The 24,925-nt window shown below is 33.5% G+C and overlaps 3 protein-coding genes across 3 annotated transcripts; 1 reads left to right on the top strand and 2 right to left on the bottom strand.

The window, feature by feature from the left end:
- Nucleotides 1-1,337: 1,337 nt before the first annotated feature.
- On the bottom strand, nt 1,338-6,389 carry LOC123668570. Its single transcript, XM_045602302.1, has 4 exons — nt 5,666-6,389; nt 4,900-5,031; nt 3,380-3,688; nt 1,338-3,183 (listed from the first exon to the last, which is right to left on the bottom strand). Exons 1-4 carry the CDS (start codon nt 6,387-6,389, stop codon nt 1,553-1,555), a joined length of 2,796 nt encoding a protein of 931 aa, XP_045458258.1. The 3' UTR covers nt 1,338-1,552.
- An 817-nt stretch (nt 6,390-7,206) lies between these two features.
- LOC123668709 lies at nt 7,207-11,068 on the bottom strand. The gene is made up of 4 exons (XM_045602412.1): nt 11,007-11,068; nt 10,296-10,433; nt 10,023-10,171; nt 7,207-7,341 (listed from the first exon to the last, which is right to left on the bottom strand). Exons 1-4 carry the CDS (start codon nt 11,066-11,068, stop codon nt 7,280-7,282), a joined length of 411 nt encoding a protein of 136 aa, XP_045458368.1. The 3' UTR covers nt 7,207-7,279.
- Nucleotides 11,069-13,284: 2,216 nt separating this feature from the next.
- LOC123668569 (GRB2-associated-binding protein 3) lies at nt 13,285-24,834 on the top strand. The gene is made up of 12 exons (XM_045602301.1): nt 13,285-13,397; nt 13,575-13,703; nt 13,869-14,067; nt 15,413-15,424; nt 16,390-16,514; nt 16,643-16,850; nt 17,240-17,317; nt 17,391-17,506; nt 22,522-22,650; nt 23,999-24,106; nt 24,186-24,266; nt 24,359-24,834. The coding sequence occupies exons 1-12, from the start codon at nt 13,329-13,331 to the stop codon at nt 24,494-24,496; spliced, it is 1,392 nt and encodes a 463-aa protein (XP_045458257.1). The 5' UTR covers nt 13,285-13,328; the 3' UTR covers nt 24,497-24,834.
- The last annotated feature ends 91 nt before the right edge of the window (nt 24,835-24,925 follow it).

The raw sequence follows: 24,925 nt of genomic DNA, 5'->3' as shown, positions 1-24,925 counted from the left end.
TAGTTAAACTCCTCCGAAACGGCTTGACCGATTCTCATGAAATTTTGTGTGCATATTGGGTAGGTCTGAGAATCGAACAACATCTGTTTTTCACCCTCCTAAATGTTAAGGGTAGTCCACCCCTAATTTTTTTTTAATTTTTAGATAAATTATATATTCTTTATTTTATTATGATTTGGCGTTAAAAATACATACAACCCTAAATTTTCACCCTTCTAGCACCAGCCCCTATTTTTAAATAGCGTTTAGCGGTAAGACAACGTTTGCCGAGTCAGGTAGGAGGTATATAATAGTTCCTATTATATGAGTGAAAATACCTTTAAAAGAAAAACATCTTTTCTAGGATGCAGGACAGCCTGTGTTGCTCCTGGAGCAGGTAAATTTTTTGGAACCAGGCTACATAGCCTAGGGCATAGCCCCGATCTTGCAGAGGATTGTTTGATTTTGCCTTGAACTTGTGTACCTTTGGTACTCATTCTTTAAATAAATTTATTACTAATTATAGTGCAGCCTGATGTAAATTTTATAGGTTCAATACAAATTGTACTGGAAAATTTAGAAACATTGAAATAGTTACTGTTATCCAATGTAATGAAACAAAATATTAATACAATAAAATTAAACTGACAGTTAAATGTCAAACAATCTTCTAAGTTTTTAATTTTTCTTCTTTCATATTTCTTTCTTCGTTGATTGATTCTTTAGACCAGGCTCGATAATTTTTGAGCCTCATAAAAATTAGGACAGGATGAACCCCATCAGAAAAGTCCGAAAATACAACAAAAATTAAAGGTAAAATAATCTACGGGCGATTAGTGGTCTAGAAGCGGCGAGCGGAGGGGGGAGATTTTAAGATGGAAAAGGGTTTATCACTATTTTTGGCAAATCTACGAGTTCAATAGAAAAATGTTAATTTTTTTGTCACTAGTTCGGCAAACAAGCGTACGGCTCACCTGATGGTAAGCGATTACCGTAGCTTATAGACTCCTGCAACACCAGAAGCATCGCAAGCGCGTTCCCGACCCAATCCCCAATCCCCCCAGGAGCTCTGGTCACCTTACTCACCGACAGGAACACAATACTGCTTGAAAACAGTATTTTGCTGTGATCTTCTGTAAGGTCGAGGTACTATCCCAGTCGGGCTGCTCCATATTTTGAGCAGGAAATTCCTGCTGTGCCGTACCTCAGTTAATGGCAAAGATTCAACTTTAAATCTGGCTTAAAACGTCTCGAACTAAAAATTACTAGACTAAATCATGGAAGAAATCCACATTATTTTTTTTACATATTCAGGAGAAGTGTTAACAAAATGGATCAAATAAATAAAACGGCGAAAGTGATAAGGTTTTAATTATTTTTATTGAAAAGTTCTCGTGGTAAATATACAATTTTTTACTTGTTTTAAATAGACATATGAAATGTAAATACACATTTTGTGTTATATCATCATGTTTATATTAATTTTTTAGTTTAAGGATGTTGTGTCAAGTTCTTTTTCTTGTTTTTGTTATTTTTAAAAATAATTTAAATAGTTGCTAAGTTTATTTTATACTTAACCACAACAGGAGGAACAACTTTTCAGACATGATTCTATACTTGCCTTTTTGAGTTTACTTGGAAGTACTGAAATGTAGTTTCGTGGTAAGCAAGGTGGACGAATACCACAGTGCATGATACACGGTCCAGGTATACTACGACATCTAACGACAGGACAGGCCTTTGAACGGTTATAGCAAGGAGAATGTTTCTTGTGATAAGATTTGATTCTCGGTTGACTTCGAGATTTGCGAGGTCGTTTGCGCCCAACCGGACAAGGCTTAAGGCAAGGCGAGCTTTTACAAGGCACAGCGCATGGCGTTTTGCACGGTTGAACACATTTAATGCACTTTGAAGTAGGGCAACAAGGCTTTGGTGGACATGGCTTGCAGGAATGACATGGGCTGTCACAACATTTTGTTTTATAACATCTACTGCCGGGAAGTAATCGACAACATGCTTGTCCACAAGGTTTTTTTCTTGAACACTTAGGCTTACAAGGCGAAGGTTTGCATACAATGAGTTTACATTTCGAATGACGACAAGGTCGAGCAGGAATGTAAGGCAGTAGACGTGGTGCATTACATGGTAAGGGACGGAAAGGTGGAGGGGTCCATTCTAGCATTAATTCATTTTTCGCTAAAGGAGCACCTGTAAGTCTTCGAATTGTCACCTCGAAGACACCTTTCCTTGGATTATTGACTGTAGTTACATTAACAGACCCTTGTTCTTCTCCTGAAGATGCTAATACACATTTTGGGCCCTGACAAGGACTATTTCCATGTACGGGGCATGTTTCTTTAGGTCCAATTTTTATATGCGAAACAGTGACCATCATGTCCCCCTTTGTTGTTCCTAATGCTGGACATGGTTTTTGTGGTTTTTCATCTTTAATAGTAACTGTTTTAGATGTACCTGATGCAGTTGCTGCACCTTTAGACTTTTTTATCGGAAGATTTGGCTTTGGTTTCGAAGTCTTAGTACTACTTGGTTTTTTAACCGTTGTAGTAGAACCTGATTGAACACTTGATTTCGAACTACTTTTTTTCAAATCACTTTTACAACCAGTACTTGTTGTCTGGCTTGATTTCTGTAGTTTAGAATAAGAAGCTTTAGATCCCATCCCCTTAGAATCCGTTTTTTCTTTCTTTTTTCCAAAAAAATAAATTTCTGGATTAAGCAAATTCTCTGATACGCGGCAACTATATTGTTTAAAAGCAAATGTTGATACAGAACATGTCGAACAGTAATCTGAATTGATATCAATATAGCGGTTTATTTGGTTTTTCCATTCGTCACAAACTTGAAAAGATTTATTAATAGAAGCTGTTGCTTGAGTCCCTGAAGACCGACGTCCACAAAAATTATGAGAAAGAGTCATGTAAATGGATGTATCTTTCCTTCCAAATAAACCAATGTCTTTAATATTTTGACTAGCCAAACTCATTACAGAATCATATGATTCCCACGCGCAATCTGTGATATTAAAAAACAAATCGGTAGGTTTTTTAGAAAGCGCACATTTCATTGGAGCTTTGTTATTAACAACTTGAACGTCTTCAAATGTAAGCTGTTCTATTTTCCATAATGGTAACTTATCATCCGCCAAGTTTTGATGTGGTATCAGTTTTTGCCGACTACGAGTACCTACGATAAATGTAATGTGTAAGTAAAATTAAACAAGCCTTAAAATTTTAATGGAAGTAATTTATTAATTAAAGTAATATCTACAATGCAAACTATTATTTACTTTAAATTAGAGCAAACGAAAAATTAACATGCAATTTTTATTTTGGATTTGAAGAGCAACATTGAGTATATCCTTGAGTGCATTGTGCTGTACGCGCTTCTCTCACTGGCACAATTTTTTCATGTGTAATCACTGGTGTTATAAATTGATATTCAAGTTTTGATTTTCTTCCAGGCATTTCGATTGACTTGCCGATTCTCATTTTTATTACTTGTTTTGGAAAATCATACACAACTCCAGGGTATTGCTCCGAAGAAGTCGGTATGAGTTGACCAGGTTCATCTCTAGCTAAATCTCCTAAGCCATCAGATGTAAACTTGAAGTGAGCTCTTTGCTTATGGCCAATTTCACAGGACTCCATGGGCAATTGGAATACAACTTTGTTTCCAGTGGGACAGCAATCTGTATAACAGGGAATATGCACGCATATTTAGATCAGTAAGTCATTATTAAAGTTTGCAACAAAATTACTAAAATTTATTTAAAAACTATAAAATATATGTATTTGTCTGTATTGTAAGAAAATTTAACTAGTATAGAATAAACGCTTGCTGTGATATTAAATGTACATAAAAATGATATGTAATTATAGATACTCATACATTATTAATTATTAATTTAAACAAAAGGCAAATACGTAAATATATTTATATATTTTTGCATATTTTCTATCAATCATCTTCCTTATGAATATACAATATGTATCTCAACTTAATAAGAACCTAAGAAGTTTAATTAAAAGATGCTATATATTCAGTCGAAAATATTAGGTACATTTAACGGTAGAGCTAATTGATGTTAGAGTTAACTCTATACGAACGACGAAACTGAAAAGATATTGAATACTTCGTTATTGTGTTATTGTTAGTGCCACTAATTTTATTCCTTGTGAAAATATTTGAAAATTAGAATAAGGTTAGAATTTTAAGGTCAAGTGCATATTCCCTCTTTTTATACATGCATATTTCATATAGTTTAATTATTTATAACACAAAATATAATTATAAAGTTATCGCTTTTTCTTTCCCTTTGTTTTTTTCAGGCGTGGCACACAACATTCACAATCAAGGTCAGATTGGAGACATGTATTAACTTTCTTTATGGGAATTTTTTTATCGGGTCCTTTAGGAGTTACAAGTTCTAGCTCAAATTTGCATTTTTTTTCATTTAAAACTGCTGTTTTGGCTACCTTCAGGACAAAAACATCTTGATTAGCTAACTCTTGTTTTATATCGCCTCGGGCCAAAGTCGTCTGTTGACCGTGTTTGGAAGCTTGAAGGCAACCTTCAGTTAAGCAACTAAATTGTGTACCAGACAATTGTGCGCCTTGACAGCAAGTAGCTTCACTTGGTAATGCTAAACTTATTTGATTTTTTCCACATGGCGGTTCACAAGGACCGTTATCTGTATTTTTTGAGTAGGGACATTGCATAGAACAATGCGTTTGACTTATTTTTTTAATAATGGAGGCACTCGCAGGAACTTTTATTTTGAGCTCGTTTCCACCAAGGTTGGTGCCTATTTCTTCAAATTGCTTACTGTGACCTGGTTATGAAAATATTTTCATGGCTAAATATCCTATTAAAGAATAAGATTAAGTGAATAATGCTAACCTTTAGGTACGTGTAAACAATATTGATCCATATTTCTGCAAGCCATTTCCTGCGGTGGCTGGGGTTTAGGTCCAGAACAATAACAAGGGTCATCAGATCCCATACAAGGCATACTATTGTAGGGGTCTTTAACTGTAATATAATTTTATTTTATAATACTATAATATAATTCAAAAGACGCCGATATATTTATGTCGTTACCGAAACATCTTTATTACATACATACATACATACATATAATCACGCCTCTTTCCCATAGGGGTAGGCAGAGATCACTTCTTTCCACTTGCTACGATTCTTACATATTTCTTTCGCCTCGTCTTCATACAAGCTCTTCGGCTTAGGGTACTCTTGACCTGGTCTTTTTTCAAGACGTCCCTTATTTGGTCTCGGAACGTCCGTCTAGATCTACTCCTTCCAACCCTTCCATTCACACTCGCCTAATACACTTTTTTCGTCAATCGTTCTTCACTCATTCTCACGACATGGCCAAACTATCTGAGCATACCTTTCTCAATTTTTGTCACTACATTTTCTTTCAGACCACAACGTTTCCTTATCTCACTATTTCTTATACTGTCATTCAGTTTAACTCTTTATTGCTTCAAAAAAACCACCATTTTATTAATTAAAATAAAATTATGGCCTTTTTATAAGACTTTGATTGCTGAATTATGTTTTGAATTGCAGAAAGTGTTATATTAATAAATTTTTTAGAGTAAATGAAAAAAAAAAACTGTATTGTTATATTTGAGATAAAAGTTACCTGCTGGACATACATCATTTCCTCCACTAGTATCACAAGGCATTCCAGTATTTCCGTCTATTCCACCGCTACCGAGATTCCTTCCCATTTGGCAAGCACAGGGATCTTGCATAGTTTGATAATCTTTTTTAGGAGTACACGATCTATCTACAATTCCTGTATTTTTACCAGGTCCAAGATTTGGTGATCCACCTGGTCCTTGAAATCTAGTAATAATCAATTTACCGAAACAGGATATGCGCAAAAACATAACTACTTCCCCAGTTTCTGAACCATCAGGACCCACAATATGAAATGAATCCTTTAGAGCTTGGTAGCTAACATTAGTTGGATCTTCCAAAAAAGTTTTCCTAGCTTCAACAAATTCTTTTGTCATGTCAATCTTACATTCTCCCATTATAATTTTTGTAGGTAAGCAGCCACATGGAAGAGATTTATACACGGAAACATTTATTGGAAACTTCGACATTGCATTAGAGATTTGACTGTCATTTAGCGAAAAAAGACAGGATTTTCCACTATTAAACGATTTAATAAAAGGTCCATCGCTCTTGACTATGCACGTTCCTGGTTCGTCGTCACAAATCTCTATAGGTTCAACTCCTGGACATTCGATATTAATACACGTCTTAAAATCCTTGTCAGAAAAACAAGGACTTTTACTGAAAATTATTTTATCTACGAGTACCTCCAAGAGAAAAAGCCCATCGTTTTGTTTCGCCATTGTTGGATAATTTGGGGATGGGATCTAATTTTTTTAGAGAATTTATTGATACACTTATATAGACATACCAAAAATTTTGAAAGTGGTAGACAAACAAAAGAATAGTACGTCATATATGAAAGTAAAATATTTTTATAATTCCAAGAAAAGAGGTACTAAAGCATGAAGATTATCTACTGCTGTGAGATCAAAGATCTCGATTAAATGGGCTTTATAAGCAACATCTTAAATTGAATGATTTACAAGACTTTCTTGTATTGTAATTATACCAATGTGTGAGAAAAACAAATAACATTTTTAGTTTCTCAATATTTTTTATTGACCTAGTGACACGGAAACCACACACGTGTTCGTATATGGGTACTTATTTTGCTCCCTTATATCACATGTAAAGATTCGGAATACATAGCAACTACAATGTTTTACTTTTACTTAAGAATCGGAGATAAATTATGAACTCAGTTAATTTTTTAGTAAACTTTTATTTTCGAATACACCTGTATTTTAGTTTAAATCTTATATATAAAAATTCTCGTGTCACAATGTTAGTTACCATACTTTTCCGAAACGGCTAGACCGATTTTTATTAAATTATGTATGTATATCGGGTATGTTTGAGAATCGGCCAACATCTATTTTCATAGCCCTAAGTTATAAGGCGCGGGGGGGGGGGGGGGTAAAGGCGTTAATACTATTTATGGTAAAACAACGTTTGCGGGGTTAGCTAGTAAATAAATGAAATTTATTTCTTTTGTAACATTAGTAGACTTACAGTACTTACAGGAAATAAAAATTAGTTAAAAGAAACAAAACATTGTAATAGTTTAGAGCCTTGGGTTTATTGTAGGTAAGTATTTATTTTGAAAATTTGCGTAAAATACAATCATACTTCACAGTAGGATAATTTTCATTATACCACCTACAAGCTTCATTTTTAAATGGACGACCAACCCTGAAAGACATAATTTTTTATATTGATTGGTTTTCTTATAATATACACTATGTAGCTAATGGGTAAACTAAAAATCAGCAGCTAAATTTATGAATTATGGTGTAGGCTGAGTATGTTCACTTTTTTTCTCGTTGCTGCAACGAACAGTATATTATTGTATTTTTTATTTTGTATTAATGCATTTATTATAGTATTATGGTTATACTCATTCATCATCATATCCCGTATTTGATTGGAAGACAACTTAGCAGTAAGGTCTGGGTAATATTTCCATCGCTTTTGCGTTGTCTTCGTAGTGAAACTCGTCTGAGCTGGTCCTTTTTCAGTGGAAAAATTTTGATTACATCTTCGACAATATTCAGGCAATTGTTTCTGTAAGGATAGTCGGTACTGTATTACTCAAAATATAACGTAAGTGATGTGAGAAATAATGGAATATTACGTAAAAAACTTGTAACAGGTGCGATATTTATGACATAACTATATATCTTTAATTTTCGGTTAGTTATGTGCTCAATAGTTATGTGCTGCTTAGTAGTAATCCGAAATGTTACAACAATTAAGTATTTTTTTACGTCATCTTTTTACGTACGTAATGAAAAAGTACCGCGAAAAAAATTTAAATTCTTGAAACTTGTTTGTATACCCGTCAATATACAGTGGAGCAGCCTTGTTGATACTTGTTGATAATACACCAACCCTATATAGTATAGTTACATAAACAACACATTTTCCCAATATTAGTAGTCTAAGATACGAAATAGACGTGATCTTCACCCACCTACTCAATGGATGAAAATTAAATAATTGTATTGATTAGTATATTAAAGATAAATTGCGAAAAAGTTGGCTGAAAAATACCTTGCTAGACTATATTATATTTCCCAACCGCTATTCAAATCAGACTTAGCAGGCAGCCCTATATAATGGTATTTGCAATGAAACAACGCTCATTTTGATGTAAGATTTTTTTTATTAAATATGTAGTTGAAAGTACTATCGGCAGGTATTGTTTTTTTTTATACAATGATAGGCTTGCGTTTGACCACTATTTCACCTGATGATAAGTAAAAATGCGATCTAAGATAGAGCACGCTTACCTAGAAGTAACCTATTCACTCGCGACTTAAAGATCTCCAGGTTATAATTTTCTGGAAACACAGACGCCGGTAGAGTTCCATTCTTTGGCTGTACGAATCAAGAATGTACTAGCGAATCGCTTAGTGCGTATAAGGGGAATGTCAACCATATAAGGGTGGCGTAACGCAGAGCGTCTGGTTGTACGATGATGGAAGGGGGAGGGGGGAATCAGGTTATGGAGTTCCAGCGCACACTCTCCGAAGTGTATCCGATAAAAAACCAACAGGCCGGCCACAGCAGCGACCAGTGCATTATCACCGATGAGCCTCCTGGCTCGTCTCTCAATCGACTCGAGAAGCTCCAGCTGGTACTTGGCTGAGCCATCCCAAAGATGAGAGCAGTACTCCATGCATGATCGAACTTGCGCTTGATATAAATTTAGAAGCTGTTCCGGAGTGAAGTACTGTCTCAACTTCGAGAGGACGCCCAGTTTTCTGGCAGCTGTTTGAGCCTTTGCCTCTATGTATGAGCCGAAATTGAAGGTGGATGACAAAGTAACGCCAAGAAGCTCTAGGCGGCCGGTTATGGGCACGGGCACACCTCGAAAGAGGGAGTCAGATGGAAAGGACTCCGCTTTGCCGAAAAAAGACACGCCCGGGTCTTAGAGGCGTTAAACTTGACCAGGTTTGCGTCACCCCAATCGGAGACAGCTTTAAGGGACAAGTTCAGACTCTGAATCATAGCTTCCCTCAGCGATTGGATCTCAGACCCACTCGCTCGTGCGTCGGACACGTAACGCTCGACAACGGTGCTGTCATCATCATTAAATTTATTTTTGAAGCTCAAAGGTGCATAGTTAAAAAAAATATCAACTTTATATTAAATATAGCCTGCCCAAGATTGTTTTGGCAACCCTTTTGCGAATATTTTTCTAATGAACTATATAAAAAAAAAAAAACATCAATTAAGCAGATGTGTGAAGTTCGTCTCTAGTTCGTATTTCCTAATATAGATGTTTACATACTGTATAGTTTTTCATTAAGTCTCTTCAAGTCTACGTATTTTAGAGAAACTGTTATAAATGGTACTAAAATATATTTATTATGAAAAAGGACCTTTTCCAATTCAGATTGGCAGGCTAGCCGACGTCTGTATATAACACAATCAAGGTCATACTGATAGGAACGGGGAAACACGTTCTGACGAGCTAAATAAAGTAATTAGTTTAATGATAATTGTAATTAATTATTTTATCCCAATAACATAAAACAACATATCTATATGATATGATTTAAAACGAAATTAAATTAATTTTATGTTGAATTTTTATCATGTTTACTTAAGATCTAATTACAAGAAAATTATGGAAATAGAAAAGTGATGCTTATTAGGTAATAAGTTGCAATAAACACAGTGGGATGTAGTTTTAGAAAAAAAGGAAACTATTATTTTTATATATGTAGTTACTTTTAATCAGCTGCTTCTTAGAAACTTATCATTAATGACCATAATTTAACTACGTGTAGTTTTTGTTTGAATGGATATTCAAAGCAAAAATTTTCTATTATTATTTACATGTTTTCAATCTAACAAATACTCACGTGGCATTACTTTTTGGGTAGCCATACCAGAATTATAATAAGCATCATGCAAAGTGTAAGCATTAGTACCAGGCTTATCAACCCAAAATGCTTTGTCCTTCCTAACCATATTGTCAATTACTGCATCCGGCAACTCATCAATAGTAGGTCTGTTGTATTTATAATATATGAATAACAAATTACTCATTTAAGGAAACATTAAAACTATGGATTTCAAATAAAAATATTGCAAGTCAAACAGTGTATGATTATAGTGAGGCTAAGATACAGTACCTAGGTGGTACTTCAACCAACTGTTTCGTTAGAGGCTGCAGAAACTTTCCGACGGCGCGCTGTGTCAAAGATGGAGGTTGGTTTGGAATTAAACTCTCGTCAACTATTACTGTAGGTGAAACGTCATCAAGTGCATATCTAGAAGAAAGGAAATAAAATCAGCCATTTTCAGTATTTGAGTCTCTGATAGTTTACGTTGAAGAATAATATCAAATATTGTCGCGAATTGAATCAAGTTTTTAAACATCGCTAAAACCCTTATTACGTAATTTATTATCATTACCGAAGTGAACTTGATGCAGCTCAAGAACAGTTTATTCAAACAAGGATATATTCGTATTACCTACAACTCTGACGCAAAATCGATCGATCAGGTGTAAATATAGCTGCGTCTCCTACGGTGGGTGTAAGCTAGGTGCCAGTATGTCGAGGGAACGTACAATATTTCGTTGTCCTTACCTTTCTAAAAGCCGTCGTCATGGTTCGTTTTCTTCTCTTTAAGTTCGCAATAATTTCATCCAATGTACAAACATACATTTATTATACATATACCTACTCGTATAACAGGCTGTGGAGATGAGTAAAAGTCGGCTTCTTGCTTTAGCAACAAACTTATAACAATGAAGCTACATCAATGATATAATTATATCTACTTTTAATGTACTAATTGCGTATGTACATTATTAACAGAAAAATTAGACGTTTACTTACTTTTCTGGATCATAATCGTTAAATTTCGACACGTTACTTTGAGGATAATTTGGATGTGACATAATGAAACGTAATTTGGAAATTTATTTTCTAATTACTTTTAAAAATTTGAATATACGTATAATAATAAGATGTGTAAAATAGTAGTCTTCTTATTTAAAAGAAATACCTAATACAAAATTTGCCTTAGATTATATTTAAATCAGTGTCTAAATACACAAAAATATTGTAAAGTTCATTAAGTACAAAGTAGGTAGCAAGGTACATTAAGTATATTTTAGAAACTTTAGTAACTTTTTGTGTAGGTGATTTCGTCATCTTCCAATTAGGTAGAGGTTAAAATTGTTCTACATGAGAATTACAGTGTACCATACTGATTTAGTTAGGTATATTACTTTACGAAAAAATACATAATAGGGTCTTGTTTTTTGCCCAATACGTGTAGGATAGTAGACGAATCAAAGATATTTCCAGATTCCTAAAGCAAAGAACCAGCCATAAATTACATTTATTAAGAATTAAGAGAACTTGTTAATTTAAACAAAATAAGGGTATTTGAATCGAAAACGTGTATTAAATCAATCGCTTAGTATTAGAGCGATAGTGTGAAAATATGTATTAAATAATATTGTTTTGTGAAAGTAGGAACTTGACAATTTATATTTTGATAGTGACTGTTATGCCAGGTATATACTCCGACACGTCAAAGACAATAAAAAAAATTCTCGTGGCCGTATGGATTGATGATCGCTATTATGGCACAAATATGGCACAAGTGATGGATGGTTTACATCATGGAGCTTGGAGAGAAGGCGAACGATCGCTGTAGAAAATAGTGTCCCGAAAATATCGACGAAATAGCGTAGCGCTGTAATCGCTAAATTGTGTCAATAAAAGCGCGGGCTGTTGTGCGCCAATATGAAATGATCTATTAACGTTTAGTCCGATACAATATTTCACCATTTTTTAATGTTTCTTTTTGTCAAAAATTAAATTACGGACTACGATTATTTTCTCACCAATGCCGCGAAGAAAATTTGTACAATGTACATTATTCAACTAACTTCATCTACTTGTACTCATAAGCAAATGGCATAAACAGCTAATGTCACAGACATTATTTACCAACGGTAGCGTGACTGGTGAAAAATGAACTATTCATTCTATAATTATGTACAATTTTTTAAGAACAGGCGGGCTAATGCTTTGGTACGTAGCGATCGTTCTCCTTCTCTCCAAGCTCTATGGTTTACATCCATGCGCTAGTTAAGTGTAGGTATATATATTAGATATCTACATATTTGTGGATTCCTAATATAGTTTCTGTAATGATAATGTATAGAAGCATTCTGGTATGAAAATGATTGAATGAAAAAAATGTCACAAAAAACATTATATTTATTATAGTCTAACCATAAATTGATCGATAAATTAACTTATATCCCCCTCTCAACTTCACGCATTAACCAGGTTACTCCCCAAGTCAAGTGTGCGTAAAAAAGTTTTACTTCAAAACAACATAATTGATTTTCTATAATAAATTTCGTCCACTCATTACATTGTATAACTTATTCACTAGGGTGTTCATTGAAGTAGATATGTTTTAAATTGACTTTTTTATTTACATGGATAAATTTTTAATTACCACCTGATGACCAGTTATGTTTTGTTTGTCAAAGCATATTTAGATAGAACTGAGATCTCTTGTGCTATTAGAATTAGTTTATAATAAAAATATTTTATACACAAGATTAAGTCTATGTTTTTTGAGATAGATGCAAAATTAGTGTGTTTGTTACTTTTACTGTGCTGTTCGAGGTCTATACTTAATAGTAATAAACCAGTAATGAAGTTCCTTATAGTCCATTTATTCGTTTTAAAATTTTTAAGTGTTTTTGCAATTATTAGTATAATTTGTTTAAATCATTAATTTTATTTAATTTTCTGGTACGTAAAATTTTAAATCTGAATATATAAAAACAATGACTTTCTTAATTTCTAAATAATAATTTAGTTAAAAAGTCCTTTTGTTGTTTTAGTACTTTACTACTGCATATTATAATTTATTCATTACAAATAAATATATAGCAATAACGAGGTTTATTTTTGGATTCCATCTGCCTAGATCTTGACATAAGATTTAATTGTCTGTACCGCGGTTGCGTTAAAATATGGAATTATTCAATTATCTGTATCAACCTCAGTCAGAGTCTAGATTCTTAAGTAAAAGGGAATCCATTCATTAGTGTGCGTTATTACTCTATACGTAAATAAATCTTATTCTCTGACTCATAAATTCGGCATAGGCTTCTAAAAAATAAAATGTCTAAAAATATTGTATTTGAGGGATGGTTAACGAAATCACCGCCTTCAAAACGTATTTGGAAAACAGTAAGTAAATTTAATACACTTCTTTTTATGTTTTAGTTTGTTGACAGATTGGAATTTAGTTGGTGGTAACTTGCGATAATTACCATTTCAAGAAACTATTTTTATTTTAATAATATTGTTACACATAACTATAATAAATAAATATTTATGTATATTGAAAGATTTTTTTATAATCAGAAATGGCGGAGAAGGTGGTTTGCCTTGCGACAATCAGGTGAACTCCCAGGACAATATTTCCTAGATTACTATGCCGACAGTAATTGTAGACGGGTCAAGGGTTCGATCAATCTAGATTTCTGTGAACAGGTACTTATCAGTAACAAATATAATATACATATTAAGTGTTGCTTGCACCTCAGTGCATAATGTTTTTGCAATAGCATTTATTATTCAAAATTTATTCATGACTACGTAAGACATGAAAATAATATTGAATGCATGCAGTATAATACTTCACAATACCCATTGTAGGTGGATGCGGGACTGCATATGGAACGCACAAATCAAGGAGCGCCGGATCCGAAGATACGTGGCTCGGTATTCACCATTCAGACTCAAACAAGAACATACCATCTCGAGGCTGACTGTGAATCTGAAATGGAGAAATGGGTTGATGCAATCTGTAGTGTTTGTGGTTTAAGGGCTACAGATGAAAATGCTAGTTTTTCTGGTAAGTTTTTAATGGATAAATTATACTATTTATTGTTTTGCAAATTTAAACAAAAATGTATGTTCTTGTTTTCTTATTTCCTGAACTAGATATAATCCTATGCTAAAAACTTTTTGCATACATATTTACTAAACATTTTAATTTTGTAAACAATGTGTCACTTTAGATGTATTCCATACAATTTTGCAAATTAATATTTCTTTATTTGCTGTGTAAAACAAGTTTGAACATGTAATCGATAATTGACTAAGTTTCATCTTTTGAGCAATTTTTAAAAATTAAACACCTTAAATGTTTTGTGTAATATACACATGCAATCGACTGGCTTTAGTTACCCGTAATGTTTAATGTAAAAATTATTCTCATATATAAAATAGTTGTACACTGTAATGGATATTAATGAATTATATTAACTTTAAACTACTTTTATTTATTAATTGTTTAATTCATGTTAACATATTTTTTTGCTGTGTGCGTTTTATGATGAAAATCTTGTGGATTTATTTTTCATGTAACTTTAAAATGAAACTTTAAAGCAATGCGCTAAATGTGCTACGATGAATGAATGTGTTTAATAAATTTGATTTATGATTCATATACGTGCAAAATTTACATAAAATTACATGAAAAAAAAATGCAAATATTACATTTCAATTTGAAATAGCTGATGTATATCAAAAATAGGTAGTGGGTGTGTAAAAATTTACACATTTTTTTTATTAATGGTAGTGATAGTTTCTTAGTAATAAAATTGACAATGTATATATAGTCACTGTCCCATGGTTTCATCTGAGTTAATTTGAAGATGAAACCCACTTAAATGTTTGTAAACATTTACTGTACAACCCAGGCGACTTGCACAGGCGCGCCGCGCGACACGGCATTGTTACTTTTGATTTTACATTCATCATTACAGCCTATACAGTCCACTGCTGGACATAGGCCTCCACAAGTTTACGCCAAAAATAACGTGAACTCATGTGTTTTGCCCATAGTCACCACACTGGGCAGGCGGGTTGTTGACCGCAGTACTGGCTTTGTCGCACCAAAGACGCTGCTGCCCGTCTTCAGCCTGTGTATTTCAAAGCCAGCAGTTGGATGGTTATCCCGCCATCGGTCGGCTTTTTAAGTTCCAAGGTGGTTGTGGAACCTTGTTATCCCTTAGTCGCCTCTTACGACACCCACGGGAAGAGAGGGGGTGGCTAAATTCTTTAGTGCCGTAGCCACACAGCACATTTTGATTTTACATTATCTCCTAAATTATGAGTCGAAATTAAAAGCTATAAAGACAAAATTTATCTCCATAAAATTGCATTGTCGGGGGAGGATTTCTGCAATTGTGTAGATCCATATGTCTGTTCAATAATAATGAAATAAAATCATCTTACGATTTTTGGTGATCATTAATTATTTTTAATTCTCATTATTTATAATAATTATCATTATTTATTATTAATTATTATTTTAAAAACTGTGATATATTCTAAGATATTCATTGAAATCAAATGATGTAAATTACAATTTTGTTCAAATTTAAATAAATACCTGTATAATATATTTATTTTGATAAGGATTCATGCATTATTTTTGAACAAACTTGATTATTGATAGCTCTGGCGGATTTTTTTTTTTAGAACTGTTAACGGCAATTATTTCCATCATACATGGTATTTGTGTAGCTTTAAATCGTTTGCGCAGCGCACCCACGAAAATTCTCTGAAAAGAATATTATTTCTTGTTTTCGTAACATTTCTTTTTAATGCTCTGCTTCTATTGGTCGTAGCGTCATATTATATAGCCTATAGCCTACGTCGGTAAATGGATTATCCAGTCAATTGATATATCACTTTGAATAGCAGGAACTACTAGTTTGGAAATAGTGATTATTCATATCGAACCAGTAGTTCCCAATATTAGTGGGCTTAAAAAAACAAACAAAATCTCAAGCTCTATAATGTTAGTATAAATTAAGTCTATATATGAAAACAGTTGTGTATTTTTCAATTTTTTAACTTATTCAATGGCATGTTTTCTTTTTAAATTTTTAGGTAATGTTATTACAGTAATCTTAGTATGCTGTTTAAAACAATACTTATATATGACAATATTGTAACTAAATTGTATGTGCTAGTGCTGTTAAAAATATTCAAATTGCCATTCTTTTTTTGAATTTGAAAAATAAGTGTACATTACCTATATGAATGTTTTTAGCTATTTATCAAAACCATGCTGTAACGTTAACTAACAATGTGAATGAGATATCAAGGACAAATGCCAATGTCACACAACCCACTATACAAGGACAGAACAGTTCCACTTTAGTAAATCGAAACGAATACCACAATTCCTTGGGGTCTCATGACCGAGGAAATGTCATAAATGATTCCGGAGAGAGCACTGGACCCTATATACCAATATCCGAATGCATAACAGGTGTTCGTGCACAGGTAATTAAAAACTTACTTCAATACCACTTTGTTGAAAATTAAAATTATTTTTTTTTTTTGAATCAATTTAGACTTTTTAACTTGACATCAATTGTTAAATTTATTTAAATTTCAACTTTGTTTCGTAGCACGCGAAAAGAGCTTTCACTTTTGATCCTAAAAATATTGTAACTAGCACAAAGACACTTGATAAGCCAGAAATTGCTAGCAATAGATCTAATTCGTACCATGGTACACCACAGATACGCATCAACAACGTCGCGGTGGATTTCTCAGAAAATGATTCCAATAGTGAGGATGAGTGCAGGTCGCTTAATGCTAGTCAATATAACATAGGTGAGATAACTTTTATATATAATATATCATTAGATAATCTGTACTGTTTAACTTATTACTCAACCTATATAACGTTACATAGACCATACTAGATAAAGATACAAATAGAAAAGAGATAAATCCTAACAATGAGCCATGAGATTATTGTTGAAATAGACATACTCTGGCAAGTTTTCTATGTAAGTAAATAAATAAATATGTTTAAGTTACTCAGATGGGTCATTTCCTAAGGTAGGCAGATTCATGCCCATCTTTTAGGTGACAACTGTCAGGTATAGATACATTTATTATGTAAATAAATGTACCTAAATAAATATATATATAAATACATATTGTGATTATTTTAATGCTATTTGTGGAAGTTATGTTTATATAAATCATTGTTCTAGGAGAGGTAAAAGTAGCAAAAAGTTTCACAAGGCTGACCATACACCCACAGCAGCATAATAATGGAATTAGTGATGATGGTATGTTATTCACTGGTAATATGAAATTAATGACAGTTCTGTGTGATCCGTTACATTCTATTATATATGACAGGCCCGCCCGTACCTCCACGACCACCTAAAACCTTTTCAATGAATAGGGATTTAGTACATCGAGAATCCTTCCACGGTCCCAAGGTACAGGAGCCAGTCGAAATTCAAGAAAATACAGTAAGTACAATTTTAATGCTGTTTAGAAATTATGTATTTATACCATTGTTGAAATTGATTATGACTTTTTTTTGTATATAATATATTTATAAGCATGTTTGTATTTATGTATACATGTAAGAATTAAGTTTCCAAATCTACTATTAGCTACAAACTGATTATTAATTTTTTTATTTGTTATTATTGTTTCTTGTTTTTTTTCTTTTTAATACATATATTAATCACCTACCTTAATAATATTTCTTATAGTAAGTCCCCTTTAAGTAAATAAAATTAAATTAAGGTCAGGTAATATTTTCTTTCGAATATACATAATATTTTCTACTATTTTTTTCATATTACTAATGATATTATAGTATCTCATTAAACAAAGCGCAAACCTTCTAAAAGATCAGTTATTTAATTTCTAAAAAAAAAATTTTAGGAAATCCAGTTAAAATATATTTTTTAATATTGAAATCGAAACCTCGCTGACGCTCGCAGTTGCCTAGGTTTTTTTTGAAATTTTACAGTTGTACAACCACTCTGGTGGTGATGTTATGGGCTGAATGTACATGGTTGAACTATTATAGTTGTCTACCGCTGTATCTTACAGTTCATAGTCATTGATTATGTTATCATACGACAAAGCAAGCAATCTGTAAATAATAATAAAAAAAAAAACAGCGCTTTCCATTACTTAAACATAAAAATTACTTCGCTTGTTGTCTACCGAACGGTGTAGGTATTGACGTCACAATATTGATTTATGATACTAAATTTGGTTACCTAATGTTTTCCCTCTGAATATATGAAGAGGTAGGCTGAAAATTGACAATTTATACCTTGTTGTTATTGTCGTACGTATGTTGCATTTAAACATTTATACGACCAAGAACGCGACCGCTTTGCAGTGTTCAGCTGAATTGATTCGAATTCATTTTCTTTATTTTTTTGCACTTGCTTACTGCACTACAACAGTATTTTTCGTTAATTCTGCTGTATTTTTTTTGTGATTTTATACATTATTAAAATGAATACTTGTATCACTATTTAATTAAATTTAAATAAGGTTAATTTTGAATTATTAATATTATATTGTTATGTTATCGTTAAAAATAAGGATCAAAACGTAGATAAATGTACATAAATAAATCGGACATGAGTCTGAAAAAGAAATTAACTCTTCCAAATATTCTTAAGAATAGGTATTTACTAGCTGTGCCTGCGGCTACGCCCGCGTTGAAATCAGTGTGTCACAAAGTTTTCCCAGCAAACTTCCAATGAAACTCATCAAAATTGGCTTAACTGTTCCGTAAACCTTCCTCTTAAAGCCATCTCTCCACTGGTGAAACCGCACGAAAATCCGTTGAGTCGATTTTGAGGGAATCGATCACACGTACATTTTTGGGGACTTAGTTTTAAGAGTATAATACACTAACTGTTGCCCGTGACTACGTCAGCGTGAAGCGCGCGTTGCGTCGAACAAAATGGTTCGTTGAATTCGTCAGAATTGTGGTATAAAATAATGTAGTAATAATATAATAGTATTGTAGTGTAAATATGTTTAAAACATACTGCATGCAATTTAGTTTTTAATATGGTTCTACGTAAATATATGCAACGGAATAGCGTAACGCACTCTCCTCCGCGACTCCGTGACGACAGGGGTAAATAAAATATCCTAGTAATAAATTATCCTAGTAACGTAAAAATTAGATATTGTATAAAATATATTTTTTTGTACTACTTATAAGTGATCAATATAAATATTTCTTGAACACAGGGTTGCAAACGCGGTTATTTTCCTTTAAACCGACCCTGCTGTATATGTTTCATACAAACTATCAAGTCCAATTAAACCCCCTTAGCGATGGAATATCGCAAAATCAGTTCTTAGCGGACGTCTACTAACTATAATCTACCTCCATGCCAAATTTCATCTTTTTCCATCCTGGATGGATGAACCATCCAGCGGTTTTTGAGTTCTCGTGATGAGTGAGTCGGTGACCTTTCTCTTTTATATATATAGATTACGATGCATTATTTGGACACCTCCTCACCATCTATAGAGCATACATTTTAAATTTAAAGTCTCTTACTTCAAAAACTTTCATACAAACTTCCAACCCCCGTTTTATCCCGTCAAATCCGTAAAATCCGTTCTTAGCGAATGTCTACGCCCTATAAGGAACCTACCTGCCAAATTTCAAGTTTTTAGGTGTTATAGTTTCGGAGATTTCGTGATCAGTGAGTCAACCTACGATCCCCCGTTTTAACCCCAAAAAGGACTTGATTTCTAAAGATACATTATTTGAACACCTCTTCATCATTTATAGAGCATACATTTTAAATTTCAAGTCTGTTACTTCTAAAACATAGGACTTTCATACAAACTTTCAACCCCCGTTTTATCACCTTAGGGGTCGAGTTTCATAAAATTCGTTCTTAGCAAATGTATATGCCCTATAAGGAACCTACTTGCCAATTTTCAAATTTGTAGCTGTTATAGTTTCGGAGATTTCGTGATGAGTAAGTCAACCTACCATCCCCCGTTTTAACCCCAAAAGGGAGTTGATTTCTAAAGATACATTATTTGAACACCTTCTCACTATCTATAGAGCATACATTTTAAATTTCAAGTCTCTTCCTCCAAAAACATAGGACTTTCATACAAACTTCCAACCCCCGTTTTATCCCCTTAGGGGTAGAGTTTCATAAAATTCGTTCTTAGCAAATGTATACGCCCTATAAGAAACGTACCTGCCAAATTTCAAGTTTGTAGGTATTATAGTTTCGGAGATTTCGTGATGAGTGAATCAACCTACCATCCCCCGTTTTAACCCCAAAACGGAGTTGATTTCTAAATATACATTATTTGAACACCTTCTCACTATCTATAGAGCATACATTTTAAATTTCAAGTCTCTTACTTCAAAAACATAGGACTTTCATACAAACTTCCAAACCCTGTTTTACCCCCTTAGGGGTCGAGTTTTGTAAAACCCGTTCCTAGCGAATGTCTACGCCCTATAAGAAGCCTATCTGCCAAATTTCAAGTTTGTAGGTGTTATAGTTTCGAAGATTTCGTGATGAGTGAGTAAACCTACCATCCCCCGTTTTAACCCCAAAAGGGAGTTGATTTCTAAAGATACATTATTTGAACACCTTGTTACCATCTATAGAGCATACATTTTAAATTTCAAGTCTCTTACGTCAAAAACATAGGACTTTCATACAAACTTCCAAACCCCGTTTTACCCCCTTAGGGGTCGAGTTTTGTAAAACCCGTTCTTAGCGGATGTCTACGTCCTATAAGGAGCCTACTTGCCAAATTTCAAGTTTGTAGGTGTTATAGTTTCGGAGATTTCGTGATGAATGACCTTTCGCGTATATTATTATTATATATTATTATATATTATATTATAGATTATTATAGATTATAGATATAAATTATAGATTAATGTTTATTTATTTAGTAAAACGACTTGGAACCAGCATTATAATACTATAAATACTCTGAGCCTAAGGGGCTTTGTCACTGGTTATGGATAAAACTATTTGATTGATTTTGTATTTTTTTGTCATCGAATTCCACTATATTTATGAGATTACTAGCTCGTACACTGCACGCATTACTACGCTTTTTTTTGGTCGTACCAACTCGGTAACCTTTGTGGGTTCATGCAACAACACTTTGCTGAAGATCATGACATGATCAAATTCGATATAATACGATTCTATAAAGGACATACAGATAAACATTCATTATATATATATAGATTAAACAGGTACAAATGGCCTATTCTACCCTTTGTTAGTCTGTTCAAAATTTATGTGGAAGATAAACTTTATTCCACAACAGGTGAAATCGGTCCTTATTATTATTAAAATAATTGTGTTTGCTCGCAAGCGAAAATAAAAACAGACTTCAATTACATCGACAAGTAACACAACGTAGGTAGACGAAAAAATACTCAAGTTAAAACGCGTCTTCAAAGATTACTCAAAAAGTAGTCATTAGATCTCGGTCAAATTTAAATGGGACCACAACACAAGCACTACGTTTCTATTAAAACAAGAATCATCAAAATGTATACTAATATTATAAAGCTGAAGAGTTTGTTTGAACGCACTAATCTCAGGAACTACTGGTCCGATATTCTTTCAAAGTTAGATAGCCCATTTGTGGCCATGTAAACATCATTTGGTCGATATTCACCGAAGTATTATAGTTTTCAAAGTAGTCTCGTAAATACGTGTCATCGAAAATCGCTCAAATGGTACTTATTATATTCCGATAGATGGCGTCGTAACAAAGTATTGAACATGACCACAGACACTTCCCCGCATTGTCATGTAAATACGCGTCATAAAAAAGCCCTCATTACATCTCGATACTTAAATGGAACCAAATGACAAGTATTAGCTTTTGATACATACAACAAACATCAAAATCAGTGCACCCAGTAAAAAGTTATAAGGTATAATACAACGTAGGGTGGCGAGAAAACAATCGAGTAAATACGCATTATTAGATATAGCTTAAAAAGTAAGTGTCAAATGTCGATGAAATTTAAATGGAACCACATAACAAGCACGACTCGACTAAAACAATAATCCTCAAAATCGGTATATCCAGTGAAAAGTTAGTCGGTATAATACCACGTAAGTCGACGAAAGAATAGTCTAAGTCTAGTGTAGTTAAATTTAAATGGGACCAAATAAAACATCACCTTTCGATTAAAACAATAATCATCGAAATCGGTCAACCCAGTCAAAAGTTCTGAGGTAACATAAATACACACGATTTGAGAACCTTTTCCTTTTTTGGAAATCGGTTAAAAAATTAATAGTGTTGAAAAATTGTCTGTGAATTGGTTCACCCATATTCAATTAATGATTAGTTTTTTTTCTTACGAACAATTAAATTTCGAACACCACATGTTCTTTTGATATGCTGTGGTTTTAAACCTTGAATGAATATATTTCCAGTAGTTGTCAACGTTAGGTTAATTTTTTTTTGTTATTTTTAGTCGCCATTTCCTTGGATGCGTTTGCCTCGCCAACCACACCACCATACGGCGCCTTCATCGCCAGGTCGATCTGTGATAAGCCACTACGTTCGGACCACTGATGATGAAGACGATGCCGCTATGGGCCATGTAAGTGTTGATGAAGTATTTCCTTTCTTCTACTATGCTGCACCTGTTTTTTGATTTACCTGCGTTGCATCTAATGATTACTCTTATTTTCATATGTACGTATAGACGGACGTTTTAGAAGTGAAACTTCTTAGACGCATGAGGGTAAAATTTTTACGGATGGAACGGCAAGGTTTTTCTCGATGGCGCTGGGACTCAAATCTAAAGCTTCAGATTTGTATAAATATAAACGAGACTTAACCCTTAACTTGGCAAAATGCAAAGCACCTGTTAGTACAGTATTCTGGCAAAGTTTAAAACTTCAAATTAAGAGGTTATTTATTTTTAAATAACTTTAAGGGGACCTAAATATATTTTTATTAATATTTTTTTAAATATTAGGTGGGTTATTATTGCAGTGTACTATCAAAGAAGAATACGCTTCGCCACCCTTCTGAAATGGCCAATCTTGAAACGATGATATTTCATTATTTGAATTTACAGATGAAAAGTTGATAGATATGTATGCTGCTGGTTTCGGTACTGAACTGTAGGGTGAAAATGTAGCGGAGATTTTTTTGGCAACAAAGTGACTGGGGTTGATATTGTATTGTATGTTATTGGGTAACTCGGGAATCTCATCTGTACCCGACGAATCTGTATCACTTATACGATATGTTTACTCAACAATACTTTTGTTCATACTATTATCATTAGAAACGTCAGAATCTGTGTCTGAGTCTTTTTGTGGTATTATAGCATCCATAATACCCTAAATCAAAATGCAAATAATTAAAAATAGTCAATGCAAAATCACCTTATAGGTCACATAAATTAAACTAAGCCTATTTGGCAAAGCACGGCACAAGATCTCTTTTCATTAAAGTTCGCAGTGTACCCTACACAGGGTACAGTTTACTTTACAGCGAAATATCTAACAAAATCTGGTGAAAGCTGAACAAATAAAGAGATGTAATCATTAAATGGTTATTTAACGGCGGATAATCGGGATAACCATCCAACTGCTGGCTTTGAAATACACGGGCCGAAGACAGGCAGCAGCGTCTTAGGTGCGACAAAGCCAGTACTGCGGTCACCAACCCGCCTGCCCAGCGTGGTGACTATGGGCAACACACACGAGTTCACGCATATTTGGCGCCAACTTGTGGAGGCCTATGTCCAGCAGTGGACTGCAATAGGTTGAAGTGATGATGGTGATGTATTAAGCGTATTTTAGTGTAATTGAGTCCAGTTTTGAACACAAGATGCACAAAATTGAACAGTTCGCAAAACGAATCGTTTCATCAATATAGGAATCGGGTTTTAATCGGTCAAGATTTTTATATTAATGTATATATATTTCTTTCAGTCAATGCAGTATTGCAATCTTTCGACTCTGCCGCCGGCTGTCGACCGCGCATTAAAACCTCGCCATTCGACACACTGCATCGGCAATATGTACAACTTTGGTGGATTGGTAATTGATTATTTATACTTTTAAAGCTAAAATCATAAATATAAACTCAAATTAAATTGATTTTTTTTCTCTTTCACAGAACACTAATGATGAATCGAGACGCGATGTGTTGCAGTATTTAGACCTCGATCTCCACACGTCCACGCCACCTTCATCTAACGTAAGTAAAAATTAGATATAAAATTCTGTATTTATATAATACGTTTTATTTTCATTTGCTTTTTTTTTTTCAAATAGCCTCAAGATTTCAAGAAACCAGCTATCATACACGGGAAATCTCATTCCTCTGCCGACGCCGATTCAGCATATAAAACCGTAGACTTCTTGAAAACAGAGGCCTTTAATATCACACGCCAGGACGCGGAAGCTTCTAGAAGTGTGCAGCAATGATTAAGAGCGAATTTGAGTAGGCAATATAAAAGTGGGATAAACATAAATGGCTTGTTTATACGTTAGGAGACGAACGCTCTCTGAATACGAATCTTTGGTGTTGTGTTCAATTTTATTTTACCCCGACGGCGCACGCCTTAAAAATGGCTATTATACATATGTTTTACTATAAAGATACCTATAAGTATTATTTGGTAATGTGATGTGTTAAAATTTTTATTTGCTATCACGATTCTCTAATAAAATGTAGAGTGTTATCGATTCCCTAATGTTGAAGTAACATAAGGTAAAGAAAGGTAAATTACATGATCTGTACGAGATATATCAATCGAATTATTGAATGTGTCTTCTTTAATTATTTTGGAAGTTTTATAGTCATACTGGGATTTTCGAATGTTTTTGGTGATAGAGCGCAATTAGACTTCTTAA

Source organism: Melitaea cinxia, chromosome Z, assembly GCF_905220565.1.
Source record: "Melitaea cinxia chromosome Z, ilMelCinx1.1, whole genome shotgun sequence".
NCBI lineage: Eukaryota > Metazoa > Arthropoda > Insecta > Lepidoptera > Nymphalidae > Melitaea > Melitaea cinxia.
This window is presented reverse-complemented; position numbering and strand designations above follow the sequence as displayed.

Coding starts and splice junctions, on each gene's coding strand:
- LOC123668570 (XM_045602302.1), bottom strand. CDS start 6,389: ATGGCGAAACAAAACGATGGGCTTTTTCTCTTGGAGGTACTCGTAGAT. Junction 3,689..4,899: donor TTGTTTACACGTACCTAAAG/GTTAGCATTATT, acceptor CCTGTTATACAG/ATTGCTGTCCCACTGGAAAC. Junction 3,184..3,379: donor TGTGCCAGTGAGAGAAGCGC/GTACAGCACAAT, acceptor CATTTATCGTAG/GTACTCGTAGTCGGCAAAAA.
- LOC123668709 (XM_045602412.1), bottom strand. CDS start 11,068: ATGTCACATCCAAATTATCCTCAAAGTAACGTGTCGAAATTTAACGAT. Junction 10,172..10,295: donor TTGGTTGAAGTACCACCTAG/GTACTGTATCTT, acceptor TAAATACAACAG/ACCTACTATTGATGAGTTGC. Junction 7,342..10,022: donor TACCCAAAAAGTAATGCCAC/GTGAGTATTTGT, acceptor TATGTCTTTCAG/GGTTGGTCGTCCATTTAAAA.
- LOC123668569 (XM_045602301.1), top strand. CDS start 13,329: ATGTCTAAAAATATTGTATTTGAGGGATGGTTAACGAAATCACCGCCT. Junction 13,704..13,868: donor ATCTAGATTTCTGTGAACAG/GTACTTATCAGT, acceptor TACCCATTGTAG/GTGGATGCGGGACTGCATAT. Junction 22,651..23,998: donor ACGATGCCGCTATGGGCCAT/GTAAGTGTTGAT, acceptor TATTTCTTTCAG/TCAATGCAGTATTGCAATCT.